The 12743-nt window shown below is 38.9% G+C and overlaps 1 protein-coding gene across 4 annotated transcripts in view; it reads right to left on the bottom strand.

The window, feature by feature from the left end:
- Positions 1–12743, bottom strand: part of METTL25 (methyltransferase like 25) — a 113109-nt gene that overhangs the window by 33192 nt on the left and 67174 nt on the right. For all 4 annotated transcript variants that reach the window (XM_072146504.1, XM_072146506.1, XM_072146507.1 and 1 more), the window contains one exon: positions 769–863. In XM_072146504.1, the coding sequence (XP_072002605.1) occupies positions 769–863 (95 nt within the window). The remainder of the gene's footprint in view (positions 1–768; positions 864–12743) is intronic.

Genomic DNA, 12743 nt, shown 5'->3' with positions numbered 1-12743 from the left:
GTTGAAAACTGCAGTGCAGGCATCTCAGCTTAAATCTCCCTGCTCCCACCAGTGAAATCGTTCCCCAAAGGTTTTTTTTTGCCTTTGTGTTGGGTCCTCCAACCAAAGCTTGATAACGCCCATTGTGGGGTGCGTGAAATTGTAATAAAATCTACATTTTCCCCATACAGTGCTCACTGCTAAATGCACCATGCAGTGAGAGGAACAGCATTTTGGGCGAAGTGGACAGGAAGTGGACAGGAAGAGGACTTCCTTTGCATATCAGAAGAATGGCTGTAATAAAGGTAAATTGCCTCGTTGGCAGATCATTTTGGTGATATGGGGAGTAGCTTTAACCCTTTTCCTGTAGGCATTACTGCTATGATGGGTAAAATTCTGGTGGCAGGTCTTCCTTAAGTTACAGAAGTGTATAAATATCAGATGCTATGAAATGTGTGACATGTTGCCTTTAATATGAGGATAACAGCTACATGGCCAAACAAAAAAGAACAGCATACCATTTCTATTTGTTTACAGAAACATCTACTGAGATTCTTTTATCATTGTTAGTAATCCCAAATTTTCGAGTAACATTCAGTCTCTAACACCGTTTTGTACAGACATAATATTTTAGCTATAAAACATCTGTTTAATATTTAATTTGTTACAGTCACTGGATTTGCGAAATAAGGTTTTGTGCTATTTTTTTGGCAAATTCAGTGTTTTCCAGGAGGGACTGCAATGAGGACTCAAATACGATAGTATTGAAATCAACAGAAAGCTACCCACCAAACAAGCAGACATTCTAGCATTCCTTCCAATGTACCAGCGCCTTTCTTTCAAGTACTGACTCATCGGAAACCCCCATGATTCAGTCTTCTGTTCTGTGGAGAAAAAAAGGCAAAAGGAATGGGTTAAAGTGCAGGCCCACAGCACGGCAAACAGAAGTCATCCTGGCTTGTGGACTCCAAAAGATCTCACAAGAAAGTCATTTAAAGGTCTTTTCAGGATTTTATTCTAAAGGTTTTCCAGGACTAAGTCATGAACACTCTACATATTCTGTAGGCATATCATTTGCTAACTATCTATCTATGGTAAGCAATGTAATGAGATATATAAAATAACTGAGATTTAATCTCTTTGGCAATCCTCTTGCTTGTTCACAATGTAGAAAGGGAGAAAGCCCTGAAATCATACATACTGCAGTTAACACTGCATTCCCCTGGCTCATTCTGCCACTTACTTATTAAGTGATTTGTGCTTTTAATGTTTACTTATATGTCATATTCCAGGTCAATGTTTTATTCTCTTTCAGCCTGGAACAGCTGCAAAGCTCTCAGTTGTTTTTTCTAAACACTTTATCGTGTTTTACATCCAAAAGTATGATTTGATTTGGCTTAACATCCATTTGTTGCCTTTGCAGACAACAAAGCTCAATAAGGCCATATGGCTTAATAGGAGATCAAATAGTGGAGAAACACTCCCAAAGTGCAGAAATACCTTAAAGGGGTTGTTCCTGGTTTGCAAGATGTCTACAAGACGGGGGCAAACAAGCTGATTAGTAAGGGTCTGACTACTGGGACCACTACGCATCACGAGAAGCAGGACAAGCATACTGCCAGGCAATGCGCTCAGCTATATCTGACACTCCCTGAGGGAGTGAACATGTGCAGATCGTGAAAATGTGGCATATGGAGACATGAACGCACAGGTTGCATACAGTACAGTTGACGGGAGTCCCCGCATTTTATAGAAATAATGCAAGAACGCTCCATTAGTCCACAGCACTGTGTGCAGCCTGTGGGATTGTGCCACCGTATGGCACGATTTGACGGGCAGCCCACATTTGTGTGCAAGAGCCCATAGACAGTGAATGGGAATGCAAGATATACCAGAGTGCTGTGCATGCAATACAAGGTTTTCTCAATCACAGTTATCTGCTCTATTTTGGCTCAGATGGGGTCCTCTATGATATCCATGAGTCCTAATGTTTTCATAAAGCAGTCACTTTAAAGAAAAAAAACTGTTACAATTTCTTCTCTACTCAAACTCTAGATCTCCAGACTTTTAACGTTAAACTTAATCCTGCCATCAAAGTATAACAAATGAATGATATACGTCAAACATTGTACTCCTTAACATTGTCAACTACAAATCAAAGATAAAATATTAAAAAGTATTAGAAAAATACACATTGATGGAAAATAGAGCTATCCAAACACTTTAAAATGTGCAAAATAAGAGAAACATAAAAAGAGAAGATAGACTGGCTAGAGATCAAGTTGGAAGGCAGCTAACGAAAAAAGTTCCAACATCTGCAGCGAATATAAGGCAGTAATTTATACCATCTTGTATTTAATGGGATTTTATTTTGTAAGCATTATTCTGCCTGTGGCTTTCTGGTCCTGTTCAAATTGCATTTGGTCAATAAGCTTGAGAAAATAAATAAAAATATAACATCATTTTTGTAGTTTTGCATTAAAAAAAAAAAAAAAAAAAAGAGGAATTGAAGCACCGCATCAAACTTAGTAGTATGGACATGGCAATTTACGGTAAACTTAGCATTGTCATAATATAAGGGTCAATGTAGAAGGCCACCACCAAAAGTTCAGAAAAAGGAGTCACTCTACTGGCTGCATTTCCATTACTAAATACGACATATTGGAACTGAACTAACACAATGGGGACCAAGTTGAACTCAAGTTTACTTCCCTATACTATGAGCATCATTTGTATGGGACAGAGATGAGCTCAGCTCACTATGATGCATTGAGATAAGTTCAAAGGACAGTCTGTGCAAAAAATTATGCTATCACACAGGTTGTGTTTTTCTGATTGCTACGAGTGTAAACCCTTATATATAGCAACTATAGAAACTTTAAAATGTTCATGTGTTTGACATTTATGGGGCATGATTTCCAAGTGTAAAAACTGAACCCTATGTATAAAGAACATGGATTTTTGATGTTCCCAAAAACTTATTCTATTCCCCCGAGTATGAACATTTGTTACACAATCACTGTGTAGAGACTATGACGGAACAGAGGTGACATATTTTATGGTAGAGAATATTGGAGAGAAGAAGACACGAGCGGCGCCCCTGGCGTAGTATTCTCGTTACAGGGTATTGCCATGGTTTCAAAGTAGTTTGCTCACTTGATTCGGTTTCCATCAATACCTTGAGATTATGGGATATATTGGAATCTTCCAAAAACTGGTACAGTAGGAGTAGGATGAGGATATAGCGTAAATCACAGAAAAATACTGGTATTTGTAGGCGTGCTATCCACAGGATTCTTGAGAGAAATAGTTGTATAGTTCAGGCTTTATTTTGTATATAAAAATATAGCCTGAACTATACAAGTATTTGTCTCAAGAATCCCGTGTATAGCACACCTACAAATACCAGTATTTTTCTCTGAATTACGCCATATTTTATGATAGGTCAAATGAAATTTTTCTGGTGAAGCTTCCTTCTCTAGCAAGAATTTTGTAATAACTTTCCTTAGCTGAAAAGAATGAAAGAAACATCAAGCCATAAAAATCACCTAAAAGAATTGAGATCACATAACCTGCAGGTGTATTTTGGAATTTGCAAATAAATAGAGAAAATTCTAAGGAAAATTCAATATCAGTTGAATCAAGAGAATCAATAAGCTACCTAATTTTCGTAAAACAAAAACAAAGAAAAAAAAACATATCTATAATGTCATCCGTATCATCCGATTTAGCGTAATATAAGCTCATCAGAGATCAATAACAAAATATACAATATAAGAAAGGAAAATGGAATCGCGTAGTCAGCCAAAAAAGATCCAGCAAAAAAAACAAAAAAAAAAAAAGCAAATGCCTTCTCCATTAGGAAAGTTTATGACAGTCCATATACACTCACCGGCCACTTTATTAGGTACACCATGCTAGTAACGGGTTGGACCCCCTTTTGCCTTCAGAACTGCCTCAATTCTTAGTGGCATAGATTCAACAAGGTGCTGGAAGCATTCCTCAGAGATTTTGGTCCATATTGACATGATGGCATCACACAGTTGCTGCAGATTTGTCGGCTGCACATCCATGATGCGAATCTCCCGTTCCACCACATCCCAAAGATGCTCTATTGGATTGAGATCTGGTGACTGTGGAGGCCATTTGAGTACAGTGAACTCATTGTCATGTTCAAGAAACCAGTCTGAGATGATTCCAGCTTTATGACATGGCGCATTATCCTGTTGAAAGTAGCCATCAGATGTGGGTACATTGTGGTCATAAAGGGATGGACATGGTCAGCAACAATACTCAGGTAGGCTGTGGCTTTTCAACGATGCTCAATTGGTACCAAGGGGCCCAAAGAGTGCCAAGAAAATATTCCCCACACCATGACACCACCACCACCAGCCTGAACCGTTGATACAAGGCAGGATGGATCCATGCTTTCATGTTGTTGACGCCAAATTCTGACCCTACCATCCGAATGTCGCAGCAGAAATCGAGACTCATCAGACCAGGCAACGTTTTTCCAATCTTCTACTGTCCAATTTCGATGAGCTTGTGCAAATTGTAGCCTCAGTTTCCTGTTCTTAGCTGAAAGGAGTGGCACCTGGTGTGGTCTTCTGCTGCTGTAGCCCATCTGCCTCAAAGTTCGACGTACTGTGCGTTCAGAGATGCTCTTCTGCCTACCTTGGTTGTAACGGGTGGCGATTTGAGTCACTGTTGCCTTTCTATCAGCTCGAACCAGTCTGCCCATTCTCCTCTGACCTCTGGCATCAACAAGGCATTTCCGCCCACAGAACTGCCGCTCACTGGATGCTTTTTCTTTTTCGGACCATTCTCTGTAAACCCTAGAGATGGTTGTGCGTGAAAATCCCAGTAGATCAGCAGTTTCTGAAATACTCAGACCAGCCCTTCTGGCACCAACAACCATGCCACGTTCAAAGGCACTCAAATCACTTTTCTTTCCCACACTGATGCTCGGTTTGAACTGCAGGAGATTGTCTTGACCATGTCTACATGCCTAAATGCACTTGCCGCCATGTGATTGGCTGATTAGAAATTAAGTGTTAACAAGCAGTTGGACAGGTGTACCTAATAAAGTGGCCGGTGAGTGTAGTATATCCCATAAAACAAAGATTGTTCTTTTGAGAGACTTAGAAGTTGATGACTTACCCTTAGGTAAGAAAACAAATGTGCCATAAACAGCCAATTTGGATCAGTACAGCATCTGATTTTCAGAGATCCTCATGAACTATAGTCTATGAGTGATCCACGAAAAACAGTTCTGACTAAAACATGTACTACTTTAGGGACGGGGACAATGATCCATCAAATGTATTGCGTCTAGACTATCACACTGATGATCTTTACGGTCATCTGCCCTTAGCACATGATGCTGGAGGCTGTGTTGGAAAACAGGTGTTAGATGCCCATGATTGTGATACCAATGACCTATCACCATAGGCCATGAATATGTACTTAAAGCTTTATCTATTTGTGAGATCAGTTAAGTAATACCAAGACAGGGTCAAAGTTAACAAAAGACCACAAGGTTCTCTGTCACAGCAAAAGGTGACATATATACTAAAATTGAACTAGTATTCACAATCTCCCAAGGCTTTCATCCAGCACATATAACAGATGTATAAATACAGCTATGTAGGTGAAAGCTTTCTAAATGTTAGTACTTGGATTTCCCTTAGGTTTCACTGCTGGAAATGTGGCAAATGTGATACAAGATATGCATCAGTAAGGTAGAAAGTATAATATTTGGTTTTATTCTGTGGGAACATAAGGTTGCAATTTAAGTCACTCTGGGACGGTGTATTTTATACAAAATATAACAACAATTTATAAATCATTACACCTATCTCCTGAAACCTAAACATTTTTTTTTCCAAGAGATTTAAACCAGATGTACTGTAAAATATTTTATAAACACTTTGGTCCCTAGCTAATATTAAGGGTGTGTAAGGGGTCAGAGCGGGTAGCTTCCACTCTTCTTTTCAATAAGCTATGCATGCTGAATGGCGGGCCAGCCAGATATATATATCTACTGTTATGCACCTGCTGCTCTGTTTTATCAGTAATCTTTACAAGAGTAAAGAATGGGAAAGAGATCTGCCTAAATTTATACTTGAAGTACCTGGAAACTGCTGGAACAATCACAACTATTTTTGAAGGCCGTTAATTTTTTGCCTGTTCTGGACTACATACAGTGGAGGATTAAGGATTACACTGTATTTATTGGCCAACATGGATGAAGGCCCAATAGAGTTATCACAGAATGACCTTCTGATAAAAGAATACATTTATATTTGAGCAAAACCTTATTAACACAGAAATAAGGAAATCTGTTTTGAAGGAAAAGTACTATTCCAGATGTTCCTATGTTTTGTAAATTTGTCACACATTCTGATCATAAAGTAAAAACTTTTAATGGACAATGCTACACAATAACCAGAGAGATCTGTTCCTTTAATCCCCATAAGGAAACACAACAAAGTCCCTGCATGTTCAAGCAACAATTTTATTATGTCTTGGGGAAAGTTTGATTCATAGCATCAGTAGGTTTTGTCTGCAGAAGATGGAAAAAAGAATGATGCTAAAATATAACTGAGCTCTCATGCACATGAACATTGCTTCGATAGGCGTATGCACATGACTGTGTTTTTCACCGATATGTGTGGAAAACTCAGAGCAGGTCCTGTTCCTGCCTGTGTTTTTTGCAGCTTGAGCCTTCCCTAACAAGTCGATGGGAACGTGAAAAATACAAACACCACACAGATGATACACAGGTGTCATCCACATGAACTCCATATTTGTGCTGTACTCTAATGCCCATATTAGCTTATGTATACATCACACAAACATGACAAAAGCATATATGCTTTTATCATGTTAAAGGCTTTTGGAAGCTGTAATAACCCAGAAATAGTGCCTTGGTGACAGGTTCCCCCTTCAAGAACAGTTCTGTCTTTTAAGGCAGCAAAATGAGTGTTCACCAGTGTTCTCTAAATTTGACTCATGAATATAAAATAATGAAGGGCTCATGAGAGAAGTATAATTATAGGGAACGAAAACCACTCTAAGGCACCTGCACACAAAGTTTTTATTTATGCTACCCATACAATTTAATATAGTTTAATACAGGACACGGAGACATTCACTTCAATGGGTAATATAGTCATCTAATTGAATGGCGTATTGCCCAATGTACCGTGTCAGAGGTGTGTGGCTGTCCGACTTCCTGTGGAGCACTCAGATATTTGTATGCTACGCCTAGATACTGATTGTTGGAGACTGATGGATACTGGTGGATACTGATTGTGTAAGGGACTTACATCATTATTGACTAGTGGCTTAGAATTAAATATAGTCTTAACCTAACACTATCTCTGGCACAAAACAATGAACAAAAAAAACTTTACACACTATGGGGCACATTTACTAAGGGTCCTGCGGCTGAACTTTCGTCGGATATTCCAATGATTTCCATTTTGCGCCGCTTTTAGGATTTTGCCGCACGCGATCCGATTTTGGCGCATCGTCCGGGCTGCTACACTCCCCGGAAGAAGCTGAGAATGGCGAAACCCAGGGTCGGGCGAGCGAAGCTGGCGTCCCGTTTTGTGTACTGTTTTATGCGCATTTTAAACATACTCTTGTGAGTATAACTTTTAAGAATAAAATCTCAGGTTTTAAGAACGTACTATGCGATTTGGTGCCTACTTTCTCTTTTAGTTTTTGCTACCACACTGTTGAGTTTAAGGAGAAAACTGCACCTTAAGGACGTTCTGAATAGTGACCTACATCTTGTTGCAAAACTTTCCTCATCGGTAGAATATAATTGAAGATCTTTGAAGGAATTTTGAACAACAGCCGTATTGGAATCATTGGGAGCTCCGGTCAGAGTTTTTTTTTATACTCCTTGCTTCATTGTTTAAAGTGGGACTTGTTGGATCGGTCTCGGACTGTGGTGTTAGCTCCTGTGGTATGGAAGTGTGCTGCACTGTGTTTTTATAATTTTTACCCCTGTGATCAGTTTTATAGTACCTAGAAACATGGTTTTGGTGGCAAATTAACCCCTTCCTGCCAATGCTCTTTATTTGATTTTGTGTTTCCCTTTTTTGCTCCACTCCTTAAAAAAAAATAACCTTTCTTTTTATTTTTCTGTATACTGAACTGTTTTCTGTATTCCTTAGTGCCAATATTTAGTATTGCATGCTGTGTACTGGGAAGCTTGAAAGAAATTCCAAAAGCGATGAAATTGACAACCATATTGTGACTACCATGTTGTGATGCCAATAACTTTTTCATACTTAGCCGTACAGACCTGTGTAAGGTGTAATATTTTTGTGGGATTAGCTGACTTTCACTGCTGCCATTTTGGGGACTGTATAACCATTTGATCATTATTTATTAAAATCTATTTGTAGCAAAATGGTGAAAAAGAATGACAATTTGGGTGATATTTTCTGTTACGGTTTTCAGTGAAAGGAATATTCATTTTTATATTTTGATAGATTGGGAGTTTTGGGATACATTGATACCTAATATGTTAATTTATATTTAATTTCCTATAAAGGAAGGGGGGTGATTTGAACTTTTAGGGTATTTTTTTAATTTGTTTTTCATTTTTTTTTTCCTGTTTTTAAGATGCCTATGATACTTTAACCCTAGGTGGTCCAGGGTGCAATACTACTGTACTACAGTATATGGGCATTTTAGTATTGACCTTTACTGTCACTGAAAGAATATTAGAAATGAGTTAAGCAAGTACCTTGGCTGTATGGAGAGGGCTCAGACTTCCACTCACCAAGGTACTATTACTGTAAGATAACATCTTACATCTTTCGGATCATGGCTCGGTGCTCTACAGAGGACCTGCACACTCTGACATTGTACTGCTGATGATAACCTTTGATAAGGGGATGTTAAAACCCAGTTGTCAGATGTTTTTAATATTCTTTGGTGCAATCTTGAAAAAGCATCATATAGTTAAAACAATATAGTGCATATCAGAGCCAAACATATTCTTCATACGAATAGATAAAAATATTAGCTAGCCACCAATGATCCAAAAGCCATTATAAATATGGCAAGCTAGAGTAGCACATGCTGCAAATGTGATATTTCCAAAAGCTTAATATTAAACAATTAGGACTGCCATGATTCCATCTGTCTGATACACTGCCAGGCTCCTTGGAGGCAAATCTTAGATCCACACAATTATGTAATGCAGTGCGATTTATGAGTTTACCATATGTGAAAGGAGGATTCTCTCCCCATACCAAAGCAATGCTGCCGTATGAAGACGAACTGGAAGTGTGAAAATATACAACTGCTCTGAAAACTGGAAAAGCCATAATGAGGTGAAAATTAAATGAAGAATGGAGGAAAACTGTAATAGTTTATTTCTACCCAGTTATAGGAAAGGATAATACAGCGCAAAGAACAAGTAAGTGCCAAGAGTGGGGAAAACACAGAAGTGACTGTAGATCAGATACAGCTGTCAATGTGAGCTCATTGTAGAATAACTGGCCGGAAACAAAAAAGAAATCTAAAGAATCATATACATATTGGCAGAACTGAATCATTCATAGCTCATGCATAGGTAAAAGGCCAGTATAATACAAGTTAAGCTACAACTCTTGTGAAGCAATGAGAATTCACCCAGCAATAATCAATCACTTAAGCTAATAGGAATAACACTTTAATGGACTTTAATGGACAGTAACCATGGCAGTTACAGACACCACCAAAATGTAACCAGAAAAAGAATGAAAAGAGACACCATACTGTGATTATTTGGCATCCCAAGTTCCAGACTTGCATGTAAAACCAGACAAAGAAAAGGTCGACTTTATAAAACTTAACAAGATGATGAAGGGGGATAACGGTTATACTTAAAGACCTGTCAGATTAATTTAGGGCCCTAAACCAACTACAGGTCCTTATAGTGGTTTAAACCCTGTGGTTTAAGATCCCAAATCGATCTTTTTGAAGATTTTAAACCAGAAAAAAATATAAAAAAATAAAAAAAAACTTACCTACACTCACCGGCCACTTTATTAGGTACACCATGCTAGTAACAGGTTGGACCCCCTTTTTCCTTCAGAACGGCCTCAATTCTTTGTGGCATAGATTCAACAAGGTGCTGGAAGCATTCCTCAGAGATTTTGGTCCATATTGACACGATGGCATCACACAGTTGCCGCAGATTTGTCGGCTGCACATCCATGATGCAAATCTCCCGTTCCACCACATCCCAAAGATGCTCTATTGGATTGAGATCTGGTGACTGTGGAGGCCATTTGAGTACAGTGAACTCATTGTCATGTTCAAGAAACCAGTCTGAGATGATTCCAGCTTTATGACATGGCGCATTATCCTGCTGAAAGTAGCCATCAGATGTTGGATACATTGTGGTCAAAAAGGGATGGACATGGTCAGCAACAATACTCAGGTAGGCTGTGGAGTTGCAACGATGCAACTTGGGTACCAAGGGGCCCAAAGAGTGCCAAGAAAATATTCCCCACACCATGACACCACCACCACCAGCCTGAACCATTGATACAAGGCAGGATGGATCCATGCTTTCATGTTGTTGACGCCAAATTCTGACCCTACCATCCGAATGTCGCAGCAGAAATCGAGACTCATCAGACCAGGCAACGTTTTTCCAATCTTCTACTGTCCAATTTCGATGAGCTTGTGCAAATTGTAGCCTCAGTTTCCTGTTCTTAGCTGAAAGGAGTGGCACCCGGTGTGGTCTTCTGCTGCTGTAGCCCATCTGCCTCAAAGTTCGACGTACTGTGCGTTCAGAGATGCTCTTCTGCCTACCTTGGTTGTAACGGGTGGTGATTTGAGTCACTGTTGTCTTTCTATCAGCTCGAACCAGTCTGCCCATTCTCCTCTGACCTCTGGCATCAACAAGGCATTTCCGCCCACAGAACTGCCGCTCACTGGATGTTTTTCCTTTTTCGGACCATTCTCTGTAAACCCTAGAGATGGTTGTGCGTGAAAATCCCAGTAGATCAGCAATTTCTGAAATACTCAGACCAGCCCTTCTGGCACCAACAACCATGCCATGTTCAAAGGCACTCAAATCACCTTTCTTCCCCATACTGATGCTCGGTTTGAACTGCAGGAAATTGTCTTGACCATGTCTACATGCCTAAATGCACTGAGTTGCCGCCGTGTGATTGGCTGATTAGAAATTAAGTGTTAACGAGCAGTTGGACAGGTGTACCTAATAAAGTGGCCGGTGAGTGTATATGGGAGACTGATCAAGCACATCAGACTTAAATCAGGAGATCTCACGATGAGGGAAGTGAAGACAGAACAGTATCCCATCTTCACTGTGCATGCACCATTCCAACGAAGCTGGGGTGTAATGCTCCGGCTTTACTTGCCGGAACAGAGACGCCGAGGGATTGAGTGACTGAAGTAAGTATAAAGTTGTTTTTTTTTTTTAAATCCGAATCCTTAAAACCATACAGGGCACTTTGGGACACCAAACCACTGGTCCATAAGGACCTGTGGGTGGTTTAGTGTACCAAATCGCCCTGACAGATTCTGTTTAAAGTATAATTAATCTTTTAACAAAATTGCATATAAAAACAGTACACTTGATAAACTTTGCAATATACTTTATAAAAGAAATTTGTGTGTGTGTGTCCTTGTTTTTACCCTTTCTTTCTTAACGATTCAGCTTTTGATAATAGCTGAGATACAAAGGAACCTGTTAAAGAGTGTAATGATTTAATTCTTTACTGAAAAAAAACTGTACAGTATTATATACTAAGCTTCATGCAGAGATGTCTGTAAAACAAAGAATGAAGTTCCTAAGTAAACTAACCTCAAGTAGGATTTGTAGAGTTCAATTGTAAAGAAATTCTGCATAGAACTTCCATCCACAGAAGAAATATAGAGAAAGTGCAATAATTCCTTTTCATTTCCCCAGGTCACAATTACACTGAACCAAGCAGCATTTATAACAGCAATCTGCAATAACCATTCTACAAGGATTTAGCTTGCTTATTCTCTTTAGTAACCAATTTGCCTTAAACCACTGTTCCCTTCTTTCAATAAAAGCCTTCAATGGATTTCAAAAGACTGGGCCTCTCTTTTTAATTTCCTTCAATGTTTTTTTGACTATGGTTGGATTACAATTTTGGACAACAGAAGTAAGATCTCGATTATTGCAAAAATTCACAGGATAATGAGGGAAAAAAACATTCAACGCTACCACAGAATACTACATTGACATGTCTGTTAAGCCCAAGAAAGTTATCCTGAAACCAAGTAAAGAGCATTTCCTTTCAAAATCCAAAAATTCACCAAAAAATGTCAACATGTTAAAATTTTGATCAGATATTTTGTGGCTGTATTTTTTTTATTGTACAATGTGGGAGTAGTTTCCAAAGTGTTGTCAATACACTTTTACAGAAATTCTGAATAATGAAAAACATTTTTGTGAAATATCAGCTTTATTTGAAATTAAGCAAATCTGCATTTCAGGTCAAAACAGGTGCAACCATTTCTCAAATTACCAGATATGAGTAAATTAATTCTTACTTTACTTCTAAGTAGGTTTTAAAGAGCCCCAAAACCAGCCCCCGGCCATCACTAAATGATAATTCAGCCCAGAGTCCCTTCGGCTCATTTGCATAATGTTTAAAGCCTTTTTTTTGTAAAAACAAGGGTATACAGGGCTAAAAAGAGTGGATCCTGCCAGAGGTGGCACAAACCTGCATGCAAGTGTTCTCGGTTTA

The sequence above is a fragment of the Engystomops pustulosus genome, chromosome 4 (assembly GCF_040894005.1).
Source record: "Engystomops pustulosus chromosome 4, aEngPut4.maternal, whole genome shotgun sequence".
Classification (NCBI taxonomy): Eukaryota; Metazoa; Chordata; class Amphibia; order Anura; family Leptodactylidae; genus Engystomops; species Engystomops pustulosus.
Note: the sequence above shows the minus strand (reverse complement) of the source record. Positions and strands in the feature narration are given on the sequence as shown.